Source organism: Amblyomma mixtum, chromosome 8 (assembly GCF_055824585.1).
Source record: "Amblyomma mixtum isolate Tamu chromosome 8, ASM5582458v1, whole genome shotgun sequence".
Lineage (NCBI taxonomy): Eukaryota > Metazoa > Arthropoda > Arachnida > Ixodida > Ixodidae > Amblyomma > Amblyomma mixtum.
Window position 1 is genome coordinate 82,340,665 of NC_143019.1, and position 26,879 is coordinate 82,367,543.

Genomic DNA, 26,879 nt, shown 5'->3' on the forward strand with positions numbered 1-26,879 from the left:
CCAGTTCGACCAGCGTTGCCAAACACTTTAAAATAATGTGGCAACTGTGGTACACCCAGCGCGTGGTCTGCTCTTTTGGTCCGTCGCATCCGCTCGACGCCATCAATTCGCAGGCCAGTTTTTAGTGGCGCATGAACACGTGATGCGCGGGTTGCAGGCGAATGGACCATCATGTGAATCAGCCTTTAGCGATCACTTTCAAGCCTCGGCTATAACATTACAGTAACAAAAGCCCAGAGTTCCGCAGCAAATATTTTTTAAGTCTCAGGATTAATGGGGCGGCGCTTAGTAAGTGTGCGTGTGTGTTGTGGGGGAAGGCGGGTGTATGACACTTAACTTTCTTTTTTTTTTGGGGGGGGGAAGGGGGGGGGGCAGGACCCCCTTGCCATTCCTTCGCTACGTTCCTGTCTTTTGTACAGGCAGTGACCAACAGCGGATACGTGCCTTCGTGCCTTGCGCCATTCTAATAAGTATCCTATCATTTCCCTATCAGAGCACCAGCTGTGTGGTCCCTCAAATAACTAGCTAGCTGATTGTCATGGACCTTTTCTGTGCCACAATCACTAAATGCTTGAATGACTAGTAATCTGTCCTTGCATAAAGGGGCTCTTTATAAGTTTGTTCTGCGGGATTTTATTATTCTTTAGACTATGAGAAGTTGCTATACGCCGGAGAGAAACGCGGCGAGATTTTCAAGACATTCCAAGACATTTCCAAGACACTGCAAACCCGTTATAACACTACTGCTGCACTTCGAGCAGCACCGATCCAAAATGTAAAGACAGCGTTCGACACTTGTGGACACTTTCACGAGCAACAGTTCCACCCAGAATCATCAAACGCAAATGTTTTTTGTGTAAATTCTTGTCAACTCTCTTCCACCGGCAAGTGCTCGAGCCATCACACAACTGGAAAGGCCGGATACGAGTAGAAAAACTATACTGACGCTTAGGCAGACCGAGCACAGGGATCAAGTCAAAGCCGTCGCCCATTCCAGGTGCATTTCCTGAAATGTCCTCTTTTTCACTGCGCGAGAAGAAAAAAACAGACAGTGTGTGTGGCGTTCATGGAACAAATGGGCTTACTTCCAAGGCTGGCGTTTATTGAACGGCATGGAGGTTGTTGTTATCCATAGCTTACTTTTCGATTTTCGTCTTATCATTTGTAGCCGCATGGAATGAAAGCCATTTCGTGTCGAAGTTGTCATCCTCGGATGGACAAACAGAACGCTTACCGACAGCCTGCACTCGCTGTAGCTAAAAAAAACACACTAACGCAGATGGCCGACATTACCGGGTACAGCCAATCTGAAAACAAACCGTAGAAGGAAAATCGCTGCCCTCCTGCAGCTGTTTGCGTTGCTAGCGCAAGGAGCGTTGACCAATGCAAATGTCGACGGCGTGGCGGAAGTGGGACACGGTGGAACTTTTTTTTCCTGTGTCTCCTAGTTCCCCTCTCCGTTGCCTTGTGCACTGCTGAACGCCTAACCTGTTTTCGTGTAGTAGTAGTAGTTGCCCTAAACGTACTCGGGCGCTCGCGGGGAGCATCTCAGTTCACAGAACGACATTCGCTGCGGAGTGTGCTACAACGTTGAAGAGTCGTTTGTCCGGATCAAAGCCAGCGAAAAGTTGTTTGCGAATCGTCACCGTCGGTCAGAGCTCTCCCGAAAACACATCTGGAAGGAGCGAGTCGTGAGGAAGCGGTATGCCGTCCCCAGCTCGGGAGCTCGACATCGTCCTCTTCGGAGCCACGGGCATGACTGGCGCGTACGTGGTCGAAGAGCTGCAGCGTTCTTCCGAAGGACTGCGCTGGGGCATCGCCGGTCGATGCGTCGAGAAGCTGCGGAAGACGTTGCGTGAGGCGGCCACGAACCTCGACCTCCAAGGTGGGCATCGCAGCTTTCCATTTATGGCGCTGGGCTCGGCATTGTCAGAGGTCGGTATGCACCGTTCTCATATAGAGGACCGTTCTGCATATGCAGGAATAACCCATTACGCTATCGCATCATCATAATCATAATCAGCCTGACCAGCCCAATACAGGACAAAGACGTTTCCTATATCTCTCCAATTAACCCTGTCCTGTGCCAGCTGCCGCCACCCTGTCGCAGCGAGCTCCTTAATCTCATCCGCTCATCTAACTTTCTGCCACCTCCTGGTATAATACCCTTACGCTGAAATTCACTCTGTTACCGTTATGAACCATCGGTTATTTTGCCCTCGCATTACGTGTCCAGCTCAAACCTATTTATCCCTCTTGTTCACGATTAGGATGTCCTTAACTGGTGTTTGGTCCCTGCCCTCTTCGTGTTTCTTAACGTTACATATTGGTAAACTGCTTTTCATGATATCAGAGGACCTGCCAAATGCTCTCAACCCTATTCTTGTTCTTCTAGTTACTTAACTAAACCAACCAGCTTAACTCTCGCGATCTGGATCTGCGGCCACTACCCGCCCAAAGTAGACGTACTTACCACTTACAGCATTTAAAACAGTGCGCAGGGACAGGACAAAGTCGAGAAACACACAGACACAGCGCTGACTGACAACTGAGGAATTTACTGCTTTGCTTGCAACAAATACAGAAAGTATCGTCTAAAATACAAAGAAAACCACGGAATCGTAGTATATTAGTATATTGCTGGCTTAGTATATTTTACATCGTAATCTTAAGTAAGCTTTGCACGCACCGGTTTGCACCTGAACTTTGCCCTCTCCTGCCTGCGCCGCTATTAGGTAACCGCCACTACTGTAACACACAAAAAAAATAGTGCTTTCATTTTTGCGAGACGCAGAGGATGCCTTGGACGGCGTGCCGGTGATCGTGGCTGATGTCACGGACGCGGCTTCCCTCCTGTCCATGGCCCAGCGGACCCGCCTAGTGCTGAACATGGTCGGGCCTGTGAGTAGGGCGCTTATGTTTGAAGAGAATGCAGCTGAGGGCCGTCAAAATAATCACCTTAGTCAACCAAACTACGTTCACTGCACAACAAAGGCCTCACCCATCGATCTCCAATGAAGGCTGTCCCGCGCCAGCTCACCACACCCTCTCCACGAACTTCCTAAGCCCATCCGGCCACCTCAATCTGTCGACTCTGATGCCCTCGACGACTGCAGGTTGTCATTCCTTCGCATTACATGTCCTGCCCATACCATTTTCTTCGTCATGAACTCAGCTAGGATGTCATTAGGTCTTGTATCCTTGTATACATAGCCTACTATATCCACAAACTTCCTAAACCCATCCGGTCACCTGAATCTTTGTCGACCCCTGCCATGGTTGGTTTCGCTTTAAATCGACTGTGATACCCTAGACGACTACAGGTTGTAATTATTTCGCATTATATGCCCTGCCCAGGCTATTCTCTTCTTATTGAACTCATCTAGAACATCATTAGGTCTTGTATTCTTGCATACATAGCGCTAGACAGACGAAGACGACACAGAATACACAGGACGGGCGCTAACCTGCAGGTCGCCTTCATTCCCGTCTCATTCTGCTCCCTTCCTGTATCTCAACCTTATCACGAACTTTATCATTTCCGTAGTTCGCGGCACTGTGGGAATTTTAGTTGCGAACTTTTTTGTTATGCTCCAGGCTTTCTGCACCATAGGCGAGTAGTGGCAGTGTACAACATTATATTGTTGAACCTTACAGATATCCCCTTGAGGGATACCTACAGTATAATGTTGTCACTGCCACTATTCATGAGTCCAGAATACCTCCGGAATACACTGCACCTCGTTCTTATTATCCTAGCTAGTTTCCTTTCGCTGTCCCGATCTGCAGGCACTACTTGCCCTACAGGTGCATTGCCTTACCTATAATGTACTGCAAGAATACCCCCCCCCCAAAAAAAAAAAAAAAAAAACAAACAAAAAACATGAAAGCCTCAACAGCCGAATTAATCACATAGCAGTCAGAAACAGCAGGTCATATAGCGAGGAAGTAAAGAAATATATGTTCACACCGTTGCACTTCTCACTTATTATTTCCTTACGTGCACATTTTTCGCGTGTGTACGCATCCAGCAATAACCGCCGCCGCTTTTCTCTTTGTCCCAGTACGGCTTCTTTGGGCGACAGGTTGTCGAGGCGTGCGTTGACAGTGGTACCCACCACATTGACGCCAGCGCCGAAACTCAGGTGAGGGGTAACCTTCTCCACCCGCTCGCATTATTTTATTGCTTGCGTCGCGGAAAACAGGTGGTGAAATTCCCATGTAATGTTGTGTTCATTTTCATTTTTTTTTGGTTTAGATGCCGGCGAGGGAATTATCAGAAACAAATCATATCAACTTGTCAAACTGTGAAACAAGGCGCTACGTTGAGACACGCAAAACGACAAGACGTCCTGCCTCTTTGCGTATGTGAATGTAACGCCTTTTATCACAAGCTAGCATGCAGAACCAGCTAACCCGGCAACATACCGTACTAAAGCCATGAACAATTTGGGAGATAATACATTTATTAAGAGAAATTAGTTATAAAGAGTATTTATTCATTTTCTGCGTTTACTTCTGTTTGCTGCAAACGGAACGACACCGTTAAAACTTAATTGTGTGCGGCGAGCACAATAATTGCCAAATGCGCATCACCCGTCAATACCAGTCTCAGTTTTGTTACTTTCAGCTGTACTAACTGTGCTACATCACTCAGATTGTTCTCTGCAGAATGCATGTAAACGCTACACTTGAGTCTGCCCCTGAAACTACACTTCTGCGCTAATATGATACGGGCGCACTTACAAGGTGGGGCAGTCATTGTGTAGTTAGGCATAAAAGCAGTTGTACAGTCGTCGTCATTAACTTGTTCGTTGCCGCGAGTAATACTGATGGATTGCTTGCGCGACCGCTAGGAACACAGGACGAAATAATGATCACAAGACAAGCCCGCAACTCACAACCACGCGTTTGTGTTGTGATCATTGTTTTGTTCTCTGTTCCTAGTGGTAGCGATGGCGGTCCACCAGCATGAACAGACAACTAGCCAAAATTGCCGCCTTGCTTGCACAGAAGTAACTTGGGTTCGCAATATTTATTGTCGCGAAGAATGTTCCGCAGCGCGGCTGTTATTCGATCATTGCTGGCGCATTCGTCACAGGCGTGTTCACTGGCGTTGAAGCCTGTCGCGTGACCAGCACCGGTCACGTGATCCTGCACCGTGACATCACCGCGAACACACAGCCGACCGAGCGCGCTTCCCGCTCGCCGATCACCTGACTACTCGATGCTTCTGATTGGTTGAGCGGTGTGCGCCGCCACTGAACTCAACCACGTTGCTGAGGGTAGAATAATAAATCGGAACAGGTGAAAAGATGCTCGTACGGCGCAACGAACGCCAGCAGCAACCGCGTGAACAGCAAGGGGCTGATTGGCAATGTACTCGAAGGGTCACGTGCCGTCAGCGGCGCCTCTGATTGCTCGAACGGAAGCTCAAGCAAAGCGACAACGAAGTGAATGAGACCCTGAAAGAGGGCGCAGATGCAGGTGTTGTGTTACCTGGTTAAATGTTATTTTGTGTGAGTTCATGCGTAATAGTACTTGCAGCCTTCCAAACTTGAAGAAGATTGCATTCTGCGATCAGTGAGGAAGAAACCATCAATATTTAACAAAAAAAAATGCGTATGCATTTTTACGTTCTTAATGTGTGCAGAAAGGCGTACAAATTGCAGTCAAGCTAATTTTCGTTCCTATAGGCACTTATTGGTGCAAGAGCAAGGAATGATGTGACCCTCTGCTCGAGCGTTGTTTGGGCTGTCGTAACGTACGGCTTCTCTTGCAGACTGCCCCGATTGACTTGAGGACCGTCGGTTTCTCATTAGACTAGCATGGGAGTGTACTGACCATACACAGCAACGGAATGTGTCGATTGCTTAAATTTACTGTCTGTAGTGCCTTGTATTCGGCGCTCGCGCGTCCTCGCGCCCACGGCAGAGCCCAGCCGGCGCCGGTGCTTCACAAGAGATATTTGTGTCTGATGTGTGTTTATCTGCCCAAGCCGCCGCTGCTATGGCTTCCAAAATTTATTTACGCCTGCTGGAGAGCCCACTGCCAGCTCTCAACCGGAGCCGACACTTTTCGACGAGCTCCACCCCCATGCAGCCTGTTTTATAACTAATAAACCCCAAGATATAATAGGTAGGCAGAAAGATTTTTGTTAAAAGAAACGTCTTGACGGCAACAAAGAATTCAGAGTTTACCTTCCAACAACTCTGTGTTTCTGGCAGTGTTGCTGCCATTTTTTTCTTTCAAACGCACCATTGTTAAAATGTTCGTACAAAACTGACGCTCCCTTTTCCGCCTCTTGCAGTACATGGAACAGATGCGGGCTGAATTCGACGAAGGCGCTCGCGAGAAGGGAATCTTGGTCGTGAGCGCGTGTGGCTGGGGCAGCATTTGTGCTGAGACCTGCCTGTCCTTCATACGGAAGCACTTTCAAGGTGCGTCTCCGATCGTTCCATTCGCTGAATGGGTTCTCGCTTCAGGGACAAAAACAATTGTCACGAACTTGCAGCATTTTCACAGAAAGGAAAAAAATTTCACCATCTGTTTCGAAGTGATGTGCATAAAGGGACTAGTACACCATGGATTTCTGGCACGGCACGGTGACTTCTAGCTCTAGTGCAGGTGGCATGAGGTTCTGCTGGATGTACTCTTTTGATGTTTACAGTGGACACCCTCCCGTTACCCTCTTTATCCCTGCACCCGAGTGTCCAAGATATGCTGACCTTGACGGCATCGATATCAGGACGGGTCTTGCGCATCATTACAAAACGTTTGCTTAATTATACGCCATCGTTGCGTTCATAAGCGCGCAATTCACGTGCAAAGGTTCGAACCGAGCTGGGAGGCACAGCCGGAAGTTAGGATTAGTACCGTTGAGAGAATGGAATTACGCGAGGGTTATCTGGCTATCTGGGTCACATGCCCACACTATTGCATCATCATGTGACCTGTTAACTGACGTGACACTTGATGTGGCATGTGGAAGTAAAAGCAAGAAAGTTTTTAAAACTACAGTTGTGGACCTTTAGATCGTATGCGCGCAGATGTCGTAAACATTATCTCTGGACTATTGCAAAGTGGTTCAAAGAGTTCGCACTACCACTTACACTATGCTGGAACCTGGTGCAGACAACAGTACAGACAGCAATATGGCGATGCCGAGGGAGCGCGTTTTCGAAATATGCATGTGTGGAGCCTTTTTCAGGACAAACAGCTAGGTGTTGACATCGACGTCGTGCTTCTCGTATAGAACGTCGTAAATGAAAGCTTTCGCTGAAGTGGACAGTGAGTCGTGAAAAAGCAGGCGCCAACCAAAAAAGAAACAGAAAATAAAAATAAAACATGTTTGCCTCACGTACTGAAATATTTTGTTTTATTGAGTTACTGATCGCCGTCACCATTCTAAGTCAATGCCGTCTCTAAGGCAGTGCTGGCCAGGTTGGTATCAGCCATAAGAGACACCTGGGTCGGGGCATCCCTGGGACACTTGGGAAACCAGTTCTGCAGCCCTGCTCTGAAGCTTGAACTTGGAAGTATGGGCAGCAATGGGGTCAAGGGCGGCAGGGTGCGATACAGTTATCCCTCTCTTTTCTTCGCCGCTCTGAGGGAGAAAAGTCTGAGCTTTTATATTATTTGGAAGCCTGGAAGTTAAGAGTGCCTCTGAACATTGTAATGCATGAGCGAAAGCAGATATGAAAAACATTTGCGTCCTGTTTGCATTGAATGGCTGGTCATCTACTTCGCCGTGTTCTCTCTGCAATTCGAGAATCAAAACAGGTGCACTGATTTGGCACTTGGTTTTCATAATCACTGAATCAGCTAGTTCATATGGTTTGTGCTCGCTGTTTTGGTCGAAATTTTTTCTTATGTGCTTCCATGAACGATCAGCCGCCAGTGCCAACCTGTCCCTTACAAAAAAAGTTTTAGACAGTCTATAGAGTGTCTACAGGCTTCTCTCTATAAAGTCTATAGACTCTCTATAGACAACAGTCTATAGGCAATACAAATGCCATAGACAGTCTATAGACAATCTATAGATTTATGGCCACACACTTTTAGTAGACTTTTGTTTACAGACAGTCTATGAACTCTGAAGAGACAAAAAGTAATATCTATAGGAAGTCAGTAGAGTCAATAAGAAGTCTATAGACTCTCTATAGACAATTTTCATAAGGGGCGCCTCCTTAGCGCCAAAAACCAATGTCTCAAACGCTAGTAATTTTCTTCTAAAATCGTTTACCTTTTTTTTTCAGGTGACCTGGAGCGAGTTGAGTCATTTGTAATTTTAAAACCAGGCCCGCTGGTGAGTACTATTGTATCAATAATCCGGCCTGGCGGGGTTGAATAACCTTTATTTCTTTGTGAAAAGGCAGCTAGAATTTCGTGCGTCACGCAGGTTGTTTCCCAGGCCAACGGTGTAAGAATATTCTTACACCGTTTCGAACCAAAGTGACAATACTTTACTTTGCGGCTAACCGTACGTTCACAGACGATGCCCCCCACTTCTGTGATTATTTGGAATGAAGTTGATGCTTTCAGGAATAACTTAGTCAGGGACTCAGGCAGTCAAAACTTGTCGCCCTTTTTTACCCCTGTCTATCCGCGTTACGGCACCTGAGCCCGACGACGCGGATTCAAATCCCGGCTGTTGCGGGCGCATTGCAGTGGAGGTGAAACCCATAAGAAGCCTTTCGGCTCTGCAATTGTAGCGCATATTTATGAAGTCTAGGTAGTAGAAGTTATGGAGAAACCTTCCAATACTTTATTAGCAACCTTTAGTATACTGTGTTACCATTGCTGTTACGGGAGTGCCGGTATCCCGCCCACTGTCAGTCACGCGCTGATTGGCCTCGATGCGGCAGGCATGCGTGCAGCTGCCGGGTACCTGGCGCCATCTGGCACGCTCGAGGCGATCTGCGCATGCGCATTGGTGGTAGGCGCTCTCCCGGTATTCCTTTAATGCTAACGGTAACACGCTACACGGTATGCTAAAGATGCCTATTATGCCATTCCCTATGCGGATTTCTTCACAAGGAGAAGTTCTCATTTTCCTGGAGAGCTTTTCAGTCCATGCTCTTCGGCGTATTTAGGATACCAGATCACACCCCGTTTACTGTCCTTAAGCCGAAAGAAAAGGATAAAAATGCATAACGGGGAAAGTTTACAAACAGGCACATCGGCTACTCTCACAAGCAGCAAACATGAAATTAGAGGCCATAGGCACCCATAACAGCGTTGAAGAATTCGTAGAAACACACCTAATCAGCCAGCGAAAAAGCCTATCACAAGCACACTCTGGAAGGAACATGCTCTGCGGGGCTGTAATAGGGGGATACTTAAGTTTTCCCTGCTTAACCGCGGCTGGCACAGTTCCAAACCACCGACCCCACCCCTTGATCGCGAGCGCTACCGAGCGCACGCCGACTACGGCTGGCCTTGCTCTGAGGGAAACAAAAGAACGAGACTCTGGCTGACACATACCAGCATTTATTGCTACAACAAAAATAACGCCAGCTACCAACAAAATATGCTACGGAATCGAGGTCGGCCGACTCACCAGTAAAGTTACAAGCGAATGTTCACCCACGCTAGGGCAGGAGAGGAGCTCCAAAGGCGGACGGAACAAGCTTGCGGGAATGTTCCCATGAGGCCTCGCCTCGCTGGCGGCGAGCGGAGCGCCGCGCCAACACGTCTGCACACGTGATCAATACCATATATGAAGAGCGAGTGCTCTCTCCCGCGCGGAAACTCTAGTCGTTCATAGCGCCCGTGTCAATGCGACGCAGGCGCCCCCTCTTGTTAGTTAAGGTAACTAACTAGGAAGGGTGCATCGCGGGAAACCAAATTCAAAAGGTATGAAGAGGGGCAAGTCCCCACAGCTCAATCGATGGCGCATACGACCAAAACTAGTAACCAGAATGAACAAGGAAGACATACCATGAGAAATTCGGAAGCAGATCGAAATCGCACAAGTACCTAGAAATATGAGCCGGAGTACCGTGGTTCGAACCCGACGACTGCGGCCGCGTTTCGATCGACGCGAAAAGCAAGAAGGCGCCCGTGTGCTGCGCGATGTCAGTGCACGTTAAAGATCCGCAGGTGGTCGAAATTATTCCGAAGACCTCCACTACGGCGCCCCTTCCCCTCTCTCTTATTTCACTCCCACCTTCCTCCCTTTCCTTACGGCGCGGTTCAGGAGTCCATCGAGATATGTGAGACAGACACTTCGCCATTTTCCATTCCTCGAAAACCAATTATTGTTATTAGAAATATGCGGCCGCAGAGCACAACGTGCAGAGAAGGAACCTAAAGAAAGTTTACGGGAGCACACCACAAATTTTGCTTACGGACGCAACTGAATATGAGGCAAAAAATTCGATGACAACAGCAACCACAAATAAAGACCTGAACACGAGAGCAAGTGCCGCAATTCAGAAAACTCGCGCCGAAGAAGCGGATGAAATCGCAATGGTATAAAAGGTTCACAGTCGGCATGTAGGAATCCCATGACAGGAAGCATATCAAGTACTAAATATACTGTGGAAAGGAACAAACAAGATGGCACAAACAACAATAATCTGAGCCCCTGAACACGAGACCCTTCAAGGCAGCAATGGAGCACACTACGCCGCCTGAAGATTGGCAAGCCGGTGATTGAGAAAGGGGCACTGCAATGAAATTCTAGAGGTCCATGTACTGTGCGATGTCAGTGCACGCTAAAGAACCCCAGGTGGTCGATATTTGCGGAGCCCTTCACTACGGTGTCTTTCATAGCCTGAGTCGCTTTGCGACGTTAAACCCTTATTAACTAAAGTATTAGTCAGTGTATTTTCGATAAAAAGCTTTTCTTTTCTCTTTCAATAGAGCAGCAATACAGCGGGTAGCATTTCCACATAAAATCACTTTCTAAGCTTCTATTTATGCCTTTTTTGTACCAATACCTTCAGTTTTTTTGTTTGCCAGATGTAGGCACAACGTTGTGCTTGAAGTATAGTTTCCACAAAACGCCATCGTTACACACTCGGCGTGATATGTTTCTGGAACACTGTTTGGAGAAAAAAGTTCATTAGCGTAAATGCCGGTTTTGAGAATATTTCATTCACTGCGCGATTCTCGCATTCAAAATTAGGGCTGTTATGACAAATAACATGCCAAATATAGAATTTGATGGCATGGATCTAATTCAGCTTTTTTTTTTCACCTACGTTATGTTTCGTAAACTTCTGATTGTAGGTGCATGCACATAGCGTTGAAGAAAACAAGCTAGCTAGTTTGTTAGGGGGAAATGATGCCGTGTTCATTCAGTGTTGTCACACCCTGTACGTTTCGGTGTGTCGAGGCGCTCTTTATCCTACATATCCACTGACAGAATGCGCGTGTGCACGTGTGTCTTTGCAGGGGATGAAGATCAACTTCGGCACATTCCATAGCCTCATTCACTGGGCATCTCAAAGGTCGCAGTTTAGGAAGCTGGCGAAGGATTTTGGCGAAATGGGGTTTGCCAGGAAGTTTCTGTCAGATCACTCGTGCGTGGCTCGAAGGTACAGTACCTGCATGTTGCACCTTTTTACGCAGGGCTGCGATAGGAGTGCTGCGATAGGAAGGATAGACCATAATGAGTTCTGAATTGTTGACACATGAAAACAGCATTTTGGCGCAATTCATATATTCGACACCTGAAAAAAGTCAGACGCCTGTAATTTCAGGCGCTCACCTCCAGGACACATTTTCTTTTTGAAGCGGGGGGTGGCGGGGATAGAGTGAGACATATGAACACTGCAGCGGCAGTAAAGAAAAAGTCCCACATACTTGCGTTGCATGTCGCCTGAGACTTGTACTAGTTTCTTTAATTTAGAGCCCTGTGCATGCAGTATCTGAGCATTTACGGTTCCTGGTGCCTTGCTTCCCGCCATTAGTGCTGCGACAGCATTTCGTAGCCTGCCAGGGAGTCCGCGGAACGCCATTGCCCGTTCGGCGCGACGCCTAGCCCGTGGGAAAAATCGCTCGGAGTCCCTAGGAGACCTCTCAATAAACCCGATGCTACGAACGCCAGCATAGTTTCCGCGCCGAACGAACGAGCAGCAAACCGCAAGTTTCGCGGTGAACGCGCCCTGGATGTGCGCTGCGTTGTTCGCCGCTCACCGCGTGAGCGGGAGGCGTTGCCGTCGCGTGCTACCTGTTGGGGCACTGGCGTACATTGCGAGGAGGAGGGAGTGGTTTTAGTGGGCGCCGCCTGATGGCGCTACGTGCGCGCCAAGCGGAGAGGAAAAGTTGCGGAAACGTACTTTGATACTCGCTTAATTGCGACTTCTGTAATTTTCATGCTGATAGTTACTAATATGCACCACAGTGCATGTCTCTAAAGCACCCTTATAAGACAAAACCTTATTCACTAGTCGCGTCTTTGTTCATTCAAAACCCCCGAGATGACGTGGCGGAGTTTTCAGGCAATAAAGGAAAAAAAAGCTGGCGTTGCGGAGTGGTTGGCGTGCTCGTCTCGCACTCCGGTGACCCTCGTTCGATAACCCAACTCGACCAATTTCCTGCTCGGTTTTATTTATTAATGCTTCTGGGTTGTTTCGCTCACGGCCTACGCCGCCGCCGACGACACCGGCTTTTCTGCGGCACGGGGCCCTTAACACTATCGCGTTAAAAGGCTGAGGCCATACCGGCGCCCAGTATTGCATTTTCAAAAATGGCAGGCATGGGCCAGATATATTTGGCCCATACCGCTATAATTTATCGATATATTTTATCTGGAACTCGGTGGAGTGGTGGTGAGGTGAGCTGGTGGGGTTGTCATAGCAGAGAGGCAGCTCCAATCGGAGAAGGCCATAGGAACAATCAGTATGAGCGGAACGAGCGGTTAAAAACTGAAGGCCAAGGGTCACGCCTTGAGGGCACCTGGTCAGGACGGTGAACATAACTGTAATATGACGTCCGCCAATGCTGACTCGCGCACAGCACATTCCAGTCACGGCAGCGGTGCTGCCATCGGCGACGCGAACGGTGGACGTGGCGGCGGGCGTTAAAACTTTCTTGAGACGGCGGCGCAAAGAAGGGCTCAGGACAGACACGTGGGCGCAGTATCAGTGAGGGCAAAGACCGGGACACCATCCAGGTGAGAGATTACGTTTGGAAGTGGGGTCAAGAGAGGATTTGCAGGCCGGCTCAATGATGCAGCGTCACCTCCAGAGGCTGCATCGGCTAGTTTTTCGAGAAGTGGCGGTATTGGAAGGAGAAGAGCTGAGGCGAGTGGTAGGAGAATGGGAGCGTGGGCCGTAGTCGCTGCGGCGGTCGACGAAGGAGAAGGGACGTGGTGGGGGGGACCAACTGCTGCGGCAGTGGCGAGAGCTGTGTCCGACGTGCGAGTAAGTAAAACAGATTGGCCTATCATCAGGGGTACGCCATTCCATTCACCAGGATGACGGTACTGGTACCGTGGCGAGAAGCTGCGACTGGAAGTGGCAGCCGCGATCACTTTAGTGTCCGGGCTGGCATTAACGTTGTCCGCGACGCGAGCAGAAGATACGGCCATGTTCACAAGATCTGGTGAATGACGTCCTGAATGAGTGCCAGGGTGTTGTCCGGTAGTTGCAGAGTAGAAAAAGCGTGCGTTATCGCCTCCAGTCAGCGGCGCACGATGCGGGTGAAGTTAGCCGGGTCGAAAGGCTGCCGCAGTGTGGGCAGATCATCACATGAGGAGCTGGCAGCAATTTTCGGCAGCCGGTCAAAACGATGGGAAATGCGCCGGTGTTTGGCCTGCTCGAAACGCCGGCAAGAACAGAAGCGACTGTAGAACAGTCTTTGCAGAGCAGCAGGTTAAAGGCATCGTCGGCAGTACCTTTCAGTATGTGCCTGGCTCTCTCTGCCTCGGACATGTCTTTGTCAACTTTAAGGCTCAAGACCAGGGCCGGCTTGCACGAAACAAATAAGACCGGCTTATTTCCAGTCTAATCTTATTCGCGGTCTAAAAGCTCTCTCGATTTTGAGAAAAGAAAATGCGCATTGATGGTTCACTTTGTCGGTGAGTGCCTCAAGTGCGCACGACGCCGACTAAAACATTGAGTTACCGAACTTTTAGTCGGAGTTCGTGGTGCATTTGAGGTGTCCACTGACAAAATGAACCAGCTATGCGCCTTTCCTTTCTTCAAAACCGAGAGAGCTTTTAGACCGCGAATAAGATTAGACTGGAAATAAGCCGGTCTTATTTGTTTCGTGCAAGCCGGCCCAGGTCGTCTTGAACGTAGAAGATGTATGGTTTTGAAGACACTTGGGCGCGCGACGCGAGACCCTTCTTAGCGGCGAGTTGACATCTGATGGTTTCCCGAAGATGTAGCGGAGTTTCTGCTTACAGATGTCCCATGAGGTGAAGTCGTCATTGTGTGTTTTGAACCACACTCGCTTGTTGCCGGTCTGATAAAGTATAAGGTTTGCGAGCATCACCATCGCATCCCTCCTGTTATGGGCGCTGACGCGTTCGTAAAGGGCGAGCCAGTCATCCTCATCAAGGTCGTCTGTCCTGCATAATATGCCTGCTTCGCGGTGGTTGGCCACGACGATGGCTGGCGTTTCTGGAGGAGACAGAGCGGATTCGGTAGACATGGTAGCAAGATGGCGGCCACCGCGGAGATCCAGCTTGGCGTCCGGGATTGAATTCGGCAACCTCCAACAAATGTTGCGTAATGACTATATACAGTAGAGGTAATCTGCTAGGTATAGGATCGACGGCTTGGGTCAGTCAAAGAGGACACAAGCGCGCGCCAGAGCGTAGTCGTCGTTCAAAGCACTTCGTCGTCCTCCCAGCGTCCGTAGCAATACAAAAATATATAAGGCATATATTATTATATGCGCAGGTATATGAGCGCAAGCACGACCAGATATGAGCACGGGAACCTTATATGCCGCCATTTACTAATATAAATGACTTATAAGACCGCGAATGCGAACACATACGGCAATTAGGTACTTTATATGGTGCAAGGGTCCCACAAGGTGGGTGGGATCCCGTCCACAGCGCCGTATTTTTTTATAAGAAAAAACCACAGGACCATAGCGTTTGTAACGAGTCAAGATGAAAGTGCGATTCTCCAACATCCCAACGCGCAGTATTCCTGATAGCTTGGAAGGCTTTGATCGGTGGGGAATTTCGAAGCATCTGCACAGTGCTTCAGTAGTAGAAGTGCCCAAAAACTTATGAGAGTGGGAAAAGTAGGCAAGGAAAATTAGACAAACGCTGCCAGTTTTCACGAATGCCACCACGTGCCGCGTAGCGCTGAGCACTCAAAATGACCGCGGGAATTTCGAATGTTCGGTACATCTCGTGGACCATCGGGAATAGCTGGGACGAGTGAAGACAGCATTTTAGAGGTTATATTTTGCATTGAGGAGTCGCTCTTGGTACACGATGTTCGCATTGAATCTTCGGGACTCTCTAGTTTTCTGGAAATTTCGATTTTAAAACATTTGCCTGAGTTATGCGGTGTCCACTACCGCAAAAGATGGCGCTAGTTGCTGATTGTTCCGGAGAACTGGGCTTGAAGATCCATAAGGAATGCGGCTTCAAAATTGGCGGCTATGTATCATTAAGCAGTGCAAAATATTTCCGCTACGTGCGTGCAGCCGTTGCAGCGTTACCACGGTGCGGAAGTCATAACCGCGCACATCCAAGCAATGACATAATATTTCACATACCTCCAAGGACAGCGGCTGGCAACGGCTTTTACCTTGCACCAGGGGAAAGTGGAACGTATGTTATGCGAACATTTTATTTCATTGTTATTCTGAAATAGAGATGCGCCTTAGGACATCTTGAAGTCAGCTACTTTATAAGGGGATGTGGCGCGTGTTTCAGATGCATCCTCTTCTGGAGCGAAGTGGCCGAGGGCTGGTGCCTACCGCTGCCGGGGTGCGACCGATTCGTGATGCATCAGAGCGAGGGGTTCCGCCATCAGCAGTGTGGCACCAAGCCGGTCAGTTGCTGCTGGAACACTGCGACCACCTGTAGCATAGAATGGTTTCCAAAGAGCATGGCGATTTCAGTGGGCGCCCCATTCTTTACTAGGCTGGTTCACTGTGTTTGGTAGTCGTGAACCCCGTCCACTTTACTAGCACTAGGGTTTCCAATCTCGAAAAAAAAAAATCCATTTTCTGTTTGTCTGAAGCCAGCTAGACCTGCAGAAATGAAGTATTAATGACCGTGACTGCGCTGCATCTGGGTTAAGAACCCGCAGAGACGCGAATAGATCAGCTCCGCTGGCCGCAGCACGAGGGCACAATGCTGTCGTCGCAACTGAGGACCCTTTGTGTTTAACTGCCACGCTCTGGCGCTGTGCATTGCATTTAGTGGTCTTCATCAACTTCCATCTGTGGGCAATGAATCCAGAGCCCACCGCTATCGCCGTTGCGCGACCACTAAGGTTCTTAAGCGCTGTTTTCGCCGACCTTTGCCTGAAACCTTACCTTGAAACCGTATCCTCGAACCGAAAGCGAAATGAAACGCGACGCGCTAGCGCGCATACATCGCATTGAGCCCCGTAAGCTGAACCGACCGTAATTTCCTTATTCCCAACAAGTTTTGTTGTTCCCAACAAAACTCTCTGTTCGTACGTAATACTGTCTCGATGATGGACATTGAACGGTCAGAATTAAGTTTATGGACCACAAATGGCTTTGAAAGCACGTTCTTTAATGTGGCAAAATTGCAACAATGGAAGCGAATTATTTAACATCACTTATATCAGTCATTGAGTAGACTGGTTAGTTATTGCTAGCGCAGACCAATGCCCATATTCTATTTTTTTTTCCGTTCTTTGTGGGGCAGTAAACGAATACTTCATAGCAATCTACATGTATACGCCAGGAAACGTTGATTTTAGCTAGATGTACAGAATCCGCGCAAATATTTTATAATTGAGATGAGTACAACAGTAATGGGGCATGCGCGATAGCCCTGGTTGAGGTTTTTACCCCAGAGGGCGCCTTTGTCGACTGCAGGTGCAGGTGCACACATACTTTCGGGTACCAGGCTTCTTCACCGGTGTCGGGATCCTTCTCTGGGCAGTGGTGTGTGCTTTGCTGAGCCAGTTCAGCGGCGGACAGCGTCTGCTTGAACGGGTGAGTGTTCTTCACCACTCTGGGCCAGCCGAAGCTACTGAATTGAGTGTGTATGGCGACGGGACGAAAAGTAGAGACGCGTAAGTATACGTGGATGGCAGGCTCATTGTAGTACGTATGATAGCACCACATGCGCGGGTATGGGCAACCCTCTTTTTACGTCCTGCGAAGTTGGGAATCCCTAGCTGAATGAAGGAATTGCAAATGATTGAAACATGTTAACCGAGGTATTATCAGTCGCGGTGGCTTAGTGACTTCAGCTTTCAGTTGCTGAGCCCAAGGTTGCGGGATGGAATCCGTGACGGCTGGCTTTTGATGGAGGCTAAATGCAAAATTTCTCATGCGAGGCAAGTGTACGTTAAAAAAATTCCGGAGGATGTAATTAATCCAGAGCCCTCCACTGCGCTGCCTCTCATAGACTATGTGCAGCTTTGCTCGTCACCATACCATACCATATCATACCATAGTAAGTATACCATACCATACCATACCATACCATACCATACCATACCATACCATACCATACCATACCATACCATACCATACCATACCATACCATACCATACCATACCATACCATACCATACCATACCATAAATCAGGCAGGTTCCTTTCTCCGTTCTCTATTCTGTTTTCCTCCCCTCCAGATTCAGCCAGACCACATCAAGATTTCAGGTTATGCAGTGCCGAATATATTTACACTATTTACCGTTGCGTTAGCAGCTTTGCCGCCAGGGTGCGGCCTCTCTGCCCGATGTCCAAAATTGTTCTCCCCTTGTCGTCACCGCACCGGCAGCATCCTGTAGAGCCTTTTCTTCTCCCCTCGGGGTCCTCCTCGCCAGCGCGCTCTTGGTCGCTCCCTTCATTAGAATTTCCTTTGTCACCGAGCTTTTTGTGGCTGCCGCCTCCGCAGACGTTCCCTTCGCACCAGGGGGCGAACGGGCTGTGCAAATTCTTGAAAATGCGCGGCTTTTCCGCAGAGTTCCCCCACTGCGCACACGGGCTGGCTTCGCTGGGGATGATTGCCGAAGGATCCGATGTCTCTTCGAGGGCTGCGGTTACTGCAGCAAGCGGCTCCCTTCTTGCTGACCATCCGTCCGTCGCCAGCCTGCGATCTCCTCGCCATTCCGAACCGTTTTGCGCCTACGGAGCTTCGGCTGCAGGCTGGGCCGCTCACGCGCGCGCGCGCACGCACGCACGCACGCACACACACACACACACACACACACACACACACACACACACACACACACACACACACACACGCACACACGCACGCACGCACGCACGCACGCACGCTCGCGCACACACGCGCACACACGCGCACACACGCACACGCACGCACGCACACGCACACGCGCGCACACACACACATACACACACACACACACACACACACACACACACACACACACACACACGCACGCACGCACGCACGCACGCACGCTTCTCAGCTGTTCTCATCACTAGCGCTCTGTTCAAGGATGCCGGTATTGCTTGCAGTTCCCGGGATTCTTCACGGCAGGCATGGTCAAGCGTGGTGGACCCACAAGAGAACAGGTTTGCGTCGATTTGGTCAATCCTTATTGCTTTGTTGGAGCGGGAATATTCTGTTTCGCTATCAGCACTGCGGCGATCACAGCCCACATGGTCGTGGCCCGGTTGGCACTTACGAAAACCTGCTACGCACGCAGTTGTTGCGATGTTCAGCTCGTCATATTTTTCTCAAACGATTCAGTTAAATGTGACATCTGGATGGGGAGCGATAATTAAGCACGGTAATGCGTGAGCGGCATACCAATACGGTATTTACAGCACTTTTTCCTTCGTGCTGTCATAGTTATGCCTGCGTATTGCACGATGTTGCGGAAAACGAGGTTGACAAAGACAAATGCGATGACAAATTTTATTAGCGTCACTGTCAATCAAAATGAATGTTCCGCAAAACGCTTCAAATATCACAAAGTACCACTGGATCCGTTAGTTCGCGTAGGTAAGCTTTGCTGATGATGCACAGCCTTGGTGCAAAGTCATCTGACCTCATGGTTTGGTTTTGATTCCTACTGGTCCTGAAAAATCATGACGGAAAGTGTACCCTTAAAGTCAAGGGTCCACTGCCTTGTCTGAAAAACTCTGCTCGTTCGCAGCCGTATCAGTTTTCCAGCTCACCTTCTGAGCACACGACGAAGTGATCATGCATATCGACCAGCAGCGATCTGTGACATAAGCAAGATGCGGTGGCACTGCAGACCCCGACTAGGGTCACTCTGTCACTGGTAACTCAGATATACCCGCGGTTTTCATGCATCTGTGGCAAGCGACCCAGCCATTGTGTGGTCATTGCCGGACCTCACCACTGGCTGCATATCGTAGCCAAAGACAGCCAATGGTTAGGTCTGGTCACCAACAACCCAATGGATGGGCCGCTTCCCACACACACATGAAAGCCGCGGGTATATCTGCGTGACCAGCGACGGAACACCAGAAGAACTCGAGAAGGACAATAGAAAATGGACAGCATATAGAATACGGCCTCTACTCTTTCTGCATCGAAGCATTGACAGGACACAGGTCATTCTCCAAGCTCCGGCACTCCTTTTCACACATGACCAATGAAGGAAGGACTTGATGAGTACACTTGCCCGCTTTACTGATACCGTTTGCAGGTTCTCGGATGCTCCTTCACGATGTACATGCGCGGCAGTGGTTGGAGAGAGAAGGAGCCTCACATCAGTGACCGCCAAGACAGTGAGATGAGTGGTGCCATGACCCTCCGGCTAGATGGACCCGGTATGCTGCTACTGTTATAGCTTTTTCGTGTTTTTTTACGTTATGAAAGGGAGTTGAGCGCCAGTAGATAATTCCCACCCATTCGAAAGAAAAGTACAAAAAACAGCTGTATCTACCGGTACTCACCTACGGGGCAGAAACGTGGAGGCTAACGAAAAGGGATCAGCTTCAGTTTAAGGACTACGCAGCGAGCTATGGATAGCAAAATGATCGGTGTGATGTTCAAAGACCGGAAGCAGTCAGAGTGGTTGAGGGAACAAACTAGGGTTATGCCATCCTAGTCGAAATCAAGAGGACGAAATGGACTTTCGCAGGACATGTGATGCTAAGGCAAGGATTCCAAGAGAAGACAATCGTAGCAGAAGGCGGCAGAAAGTTAGGTGGGCGGATGAGATTAAAAAGTTTGCAGGAATACGCTGGTCGCTGCTGACAAAGGACAGGGTTAATTAGAGAGACGGGAGAGGGCTTTGCCCTGCAGTGGGCGTAGTCAGGCTGATGATGAGCTAATTCTTGGATGTGATTTTATGGATGGAATGGTAAATGGAGGTGATCCATTCGAAGCATATGCCATGCTGATTTACGAGTATATGCTTCGTGTCACCTTTTTGTGTATACTAGGTCAGAAACGATCACTGCGAGCGAATATTTTAAAAGACAACTTATTGCTCATTGCTAACAGCTAACTGCTGCACTTATAGCTAATTGCTATTGCTAAGAAACGCGTGTTAACGATATTCTACTTGAAATCAAGAAGAAGAAACGGCCACGGGCGGGTGTGTAATACATACCCAGCATTTCTCAACAAGAAATAGTTTCTGAAGGCAATTTTTTTTATATAATAAAAGATTTCACTATAGCAATCATTATATCTGCAGGTCACATATCGGCAGGCTTGCATTTTCTTGCTATTGGCATTTTTGATATCGTCAGAAACGCTCCCCATTGGCCTTTATGGATCACTTAGAAAACTCATTTCATTGCTGCTCTTTTTCCTTTTTTCTCCTTTTTTCCCCTCCCCAAGTGTAGGGTAGCCTACTGGGCATCGCCTGGTTAACCTCCCTGCCTTTCCGTCCTTTTCTCTCTCTCTCTCTCTCTCTCTCTTTACTGCTAGATAAGAGCGATGAAAAAATTTTAAGAGAACGATTTTGTTACGCATCGGAATAATAGACCATTATATTCAATATTTCCCTAACAGTACCTCCAAATATTCTAATTTTAAAATTTTTTTGTCCAAGAATACTGGACGCGAGTGTAGCGGGTAGAGATGAGGGGTAGCAGAAAGACACGTCGGCTGATGAGAGTAGATAGCTTTCGGGAATAAGGTGGCCGCAGCTGGCACAGAATAGGCTAATTACAGAGACATGACAGAGACTTTTGTTCTGCAGTGGGCGTGGTTGGGCTGATGAAGATTATGATGAAATTAGTGCTTTGCACTCGTTGTGGCCGGCAGTTATTTGTATAAGCATAGTGCGATTTGCACGATTTAATAAGCATGCCACTTAGGGTACTATCGTAGGCACTTGAAACTCCGGCTGGATCACACACGAGCCACATAGGGCTCACAAAACCCCGGTGGTTGGCTGTGCGATGCCCAACCAGATCGCATGCAGGAATTCTTATTGGAGCTCACTAACCTAAACCACTACTATTCCTTGCGAGTTCACTTGTTCCGACTGACTTTAATACCAGGTCAGCAGAAGGCCAGCGGAAAAGCAAACTTATAACAAGACCAAGAGCCTTTCATTTTATTAAGTGTTGCCTAGCTAAAGAAGTTTTACACTGTTCTAGAACTCAGCGACATGTTTTGCGGCGACTGAATACATTAGTACATCAACAATCACGACGGCCTTACGTGGTCTAACGCGGCGGAACAGCTTCTGGTCAGGATAAAGCTTTCCAACAAAGCGAAGTATTCGTCGCTGACCAATTCGAAAGCGCACGAAATGCACATTGTTAGTTTCGTGTGAAAAATCTGTTCGCAATAAGGCTGCGATGAAAAAAGGCGGCTTACATAATCTTCAGCATCCACCATTATCCAAAATTTCAATTTTTGAACGAACAGATTAAGAGAAGTGTTGGAGGTTATATAAGCCAACTTTTTCCACGGCAGCCTTATTGTCAACTAGGAATGCAGTGTATTCCGAAACATGAATTTCGCCTACTTTTGATTTCGCCAGTTGACCAAATTTACCTTGCTTGACTCACGATTGAAATCTTTTATCTGGGCAGAACCGGCATATCTGACGACAGCCATGTGTATGGTGCAAGTAGCACTGGTGGTGCTGAAAGAGAAGGACACGATGAGCGTCAGGTAAGTTTCATTGGTTGCTAGGGAAAGGGAACAAACTGCCGAATGTTTGCATATTGGAGAGCTGCTCTCATAGAGGTGATGTTACGCTTGACGTTCGTGCCGCTGCTGTTGTGAAGGTGATGTCATGCTCAGCGTTCGAGCCGCTTTTGTCTTCGCAGTGGACAAATGCCATCCTTGTTGTGTTGTTCCGATAAATAAAAGAAACCTGCGCGGTGTTTTAGATAGCTGGCTTGTTCAAAGCGCCACTCATATTGCACTATAGTTCTGGCTTCGTTGCAGGCCTGTCGTGTGATTAAATGGGGGTGCTTCCTCAATTCGTACATGCAGACTCAGTGCCAGGGCCACTTTTATCTTGAAGCAGATTTAACGATGTGTTTCATGCCTCGGAAACAGTCGCGCGTTATTACTCGTTTATTAATGAACTTAACTGTTTTTTTTTGCATCTTATATTCTATTTTGACACTTCCCGTTAAGACCTGACTCTCCGAGCGATCCGCCTATAATAAAAAATGACAGCATAATTCCCTGACAAATTTACCTTTGTTAGTGAGGCTCGCCAGCCCTAAGTGAGTGACGACGCATGGAAAAAAGAATTTAGCGTAAAAAGTGTGGCTGAAATCACCTGACTTGAAGTTTTACCTACAAAACAATGTATTTTATACGAATATGCGGTTTAGCGGTCGTGATTCTACGATTTTAAGGAATGTGTCTAATCAGTGGCTCCAAACAATGTCGATATAGATATTATCCAACCAAACGCTGAAAAATGATATGAGTGCTTCGCGCAGAAAATAAGTCACTTAATATTACTGAAAAGTTAATCTTTCAGGATGAACACGCTAATATGGTTGAAATGCCAGTTCTTAAGATATTTGTTTTGGTGAAATTTAAGCTGGATCAACAACATATCTCAACTGCGCACAAATATTTCTGAAATCCTCCGTTTTTATGGAGATGTAGAATTTACTTCACCAGCTTGGTTCAAGCGGCAGTGTGTTGTATGACGATTTTCTGCCGCTTACGCTACTGCAATGTAGTGCGGCAACACAGGCAAGTGTAATTTAGAAAAATTCTATCTCTTGCAAAAGAAATGTAGCCGATTGATTGGAAACGTATCGAGATATGAAGAAACATTGCTGCTTATCTCAAGTTGCAAAAAACAAACATTTATTATTACAAGCTTCTCCCGCAATAGTCTACAGAACTACCTGTACCTTTCTATAATTGAGATGGTACAAGCTTTATTGCCACCTACAATCAAACTGTAGTTATAGGTCAATAGTGAAGAAATATGCGATGGAACCGGCTAGAACACCATGCAATTTATTTTTGCAGTTTTTATTTCGCACTCTGGTTACTGAACGCTCTGTAAAGTTTTTTAAATGTGCCTGGCGGGTATAGAGGCAAAAGCTAGAGAAAGTGTAATGTTTAGTTGTCGTTAGTATGCTGTAGGTCGTCTACTTTATCTCTATCGTGAGTTTATCCACTTGTTGTTCGGCGTTTGCATCGTGTGAAAATATTTTTCCAAGTGCAGTTTGAGAATACGTTGTATATTTCGGATGCCATTGCGAACGTAGTTTTGTCAGTGCCTCTGAGTCTGATTCTTGTCTTTCAATATATATCGCACACATAAGAGAAGTGTATTTGGACTCTCGATCAAAAAGGGACATCCGTCCCTCTACAAAAACCTACTAAGAGGGAAAGCAACGTTTTACAAAACATTGTCCGTGACCTTCGCCGTGCTTTGGGCACGGCAGTCACGAGGTCCCGTGGGGCGCCATGTATTAGTCGCTTTTTGCCAATGTTTTCTCTGCAAATAATTTGAAATCAAAGTAAACTGTGTATGTATACCCCTTTTTCAGTAAAAGCAAAAGTACCACTAAGAAGAACAGGAGGTAATGCAAGAACTGTAAACTGGAAGGTTTTATTATACCTGCCAAAGTGGAAACTGGTTTACTTAACTAGGAATTTACAAATTTGCACTTGCACACGACTGATTGATAAGAAGTTGTAGTTTGTTAGTAACGCTGGAGGAAAGCATCATCGTAGAGCCCCTGCAACTACACGACATGTGATGAAGGTGTCAGGTTGCAAGGAAAAAAATTGAAGAAAGGTTATTGAATAAAATTCATGAGTAAAGGGGATGCGTTGTAGTGCATTCGGAGGCACGTTACGCCGGAATGACCCTAGAATTTGGAAGACCGCAGTGAAATGAATATCACTGCTATAGGTGGAGTAGTGTACCGCGGTGCAATTTTAAACACTGTGAAACCTGATCTTTTCAGTTAACTTGGCTTGCCTCACTGGGTGTAGCCGTGGGCAAGCACAAAAATCTTACAGCAATGTAACAGCGGAGGCTAGTTGCGTTATTTCAAAGTCAGACGTCGTATTTAAGGAGCAACACGTAAACAGAAGGTGAAACGAGGACAAAAGAAGATGGTGGAAGACGGAACACACTTTAGAATAACCAGCGGCTAATTTGCGCATACCTGTATTTGCCCTCGTCTTTATTTTACCTCGTCTTATCTTGAGCTTAAGTCATCGTCTTCTTTAAACACAGAAGTGTCTCTGAATCCCTGAATTTGAGCTCATTTTAATTTCATTCGGATCATTGCTGCTTTCATCAGTGCTGGCGTTTATGTGCTGATGCCAACACTGATTCAGGCAGTTCAGGCCTCCAGCAGTCCGAATGCAGGAGACTGATTTGCGAAGGAATATGATGCGGACATAAAAATTGAACCGCTCAGTGATAACGTTCAAGATTCCTCTTCGCGTCTTGTGTGCAATCTAACGTGATCTGGAAGTTATCACTTTTGGTACAGAGCAACAGTGTCAATGAACGTTTCCTTGTGTGACTGCGCATTACTTTGAAATGGAGAAGATTACCGGGTGCATTTAAGAAACGTGCCAGTAATGGGAAAGCATTGAATTTCTATTCCAATTGTATGAAAATACTATTTCGATTATATTTCAATGTTCTTATTTTTTTACAAAGATATCTTAATTGTATTCTAATTCTACTGAATTGTAGTTGGTGCTGTGGCAAGTACTAGTAATGACTATTACTGGTTAATATTTCGTGTTTTCCCGGTCATACGCAACAATTCTGGACAAAAACGTTTTTCAACCGGAAAGAGTTGATTATCAAAGCAATTTATTCGTATATTGTAGGATTTAACTGTAACAATCATTATATATCCACAGATCTCCCGTCGGCAGGCTTGCATTTTAAAGTTCTTGCTATCGTCACAAATGTTCCCCACTTGTTTTCTATGGCAGTCTTAACTGCGCGATGCGAGCGATGGAAAAACATTAAAAGCGAGCTTTTTCTACGCATCGGAAGAATGAAACATTCAATATTTGCACCACAGTTCCTTACAATATTCCAATCTTCAGAGGTTTTGTCCAAGATTGCTGAACATGTTGATGGCGTCGCACGATTTCGACGAATCGCGAGTTTTGTGGCGACGCCAGGTTTTTGGGTCGATGAGTCATCTAATGCTTTCGCAGTAATAACTGTGCAGGATAAAGGAACCAAGCGGCTATGGTCATGTATTTCACCCAGGCTTCATGTAAAAACTTATTTAGAGAAGTAGGCCTAAAATAATAGCCACTAGACTAGGCTAGACCTAAATTAATATCCTACAAATCGTGCCAGATTTTAAGGTTTCTTACCGGCGTGTTGTATTTTCTGCTGATTAGCTGCAACAAAAGAAATTTATTTTGGAGAAACTGGATGGTCGCCTGGGCTGAAAGCTGCACAAACATCTTGACAAAGGGCCGATGATGGCAGCCTTCATTCGCACTTTCCTTTTCCTCCTCTTCCCTTTCCCCTGTGTGGAGTAGCAGGCCAGGGCCATGTTACCACCGGCCGACCTCTCCACCTTTCCCTCATTAAAATTCCTTTCTCTCTCTCTCTCTCTGTCTCTGACAAAGGGCCAGAAAATCAGACCGTAGTATGGCAGCAGCAAGCAGAAACGAAATAACAATTCATGAACAATATAGAAGTTGCCATCAATAAAAACTTATACAACGCATACATCAGTGTAACTCAACAGAAACAAGCTAACAAAGGGTTTGTCAAACGCAATAGATACAGTTCAGCAATATTAAAAGAGTTCGTAAAGACTTGGATTATAACTGAAGTGATTACAGATGGAAGGATAGAGATTAAATTTGCACAAAGCAAGTTCTCAATTGAAAGCCGCATATCTTCACCACCAGGAAGCCGCATATCAAGTCTGAACTGCACACGTGGTTTTTTTGTCGTTGCAGAGGCGGCGTCCTGAGCCCAGGTGTTGTCATTGATGGAACCTCCTTCTTAGAGAGGGTCCAGCAACGAGGCTTCCACCTGACTCTGGTGGGAAATGTGCAGGGCGCCATGACCAAGCCCGCACCCGATGCTGTTGCAGGCCCTGACTTACACTTGAGCGGGGAGCAGCCGCGGGAAATAAGCTCGCCTTTTCCCGTTGCCGCAATAAAGGGCTGAAAGCTCATCCGAAGTCCTGTTTCATGGATTAGCTTCCTGCTTGAACCCCTTGAGCACCTGGTGATGAGGACCCACAGGTCTGCTGCGGTGTTTCACCTGCTTGTTGCCGTTTTCCTTTCTAGCGTTCTAGTTCTAGCGCACAACCAGTAGAGGACAGTGAAGAAACAGC

General features: G+C 47.3%; 1 protein-coding gene across 1 annotated transcript; it reads left to right on the plus strand.

Moving 5' to 3' along the window:
• Window positions 1-1,528: 1,528 nt before the first annotated feature.
• On the plus strand, window positions 1,529-26,710 carry LOC149333218 (lipid droplet localized protein-like). The gene is made up of 12 exons (XM_089557680.1): window positions 1,529-1,885; window positions 2,795-2,901; window positions 4,065-4,145; window positions 6,311-6,440; window positions 8,259-8,308; window positions 11,404-11,546; window positions 15,860-15,977; window positions 17,002-17,121; window positions 18,624-18,680; window positions 19,787-19,910; window positions 22,140-22,221; window positions 26,497-26,710. Exons 1-12 carry the CDS (start codon window positions 1,705-1,707, stop codon window positions 26,708-26,710), a joined length of 1,407 nt encoding a protein of 468 aa, XP_089413806.1. The 5' UTR covers window positions 1,529-1,704.
• Window positions 26,711-26,879: the final 169 nt, after the last annotated feature.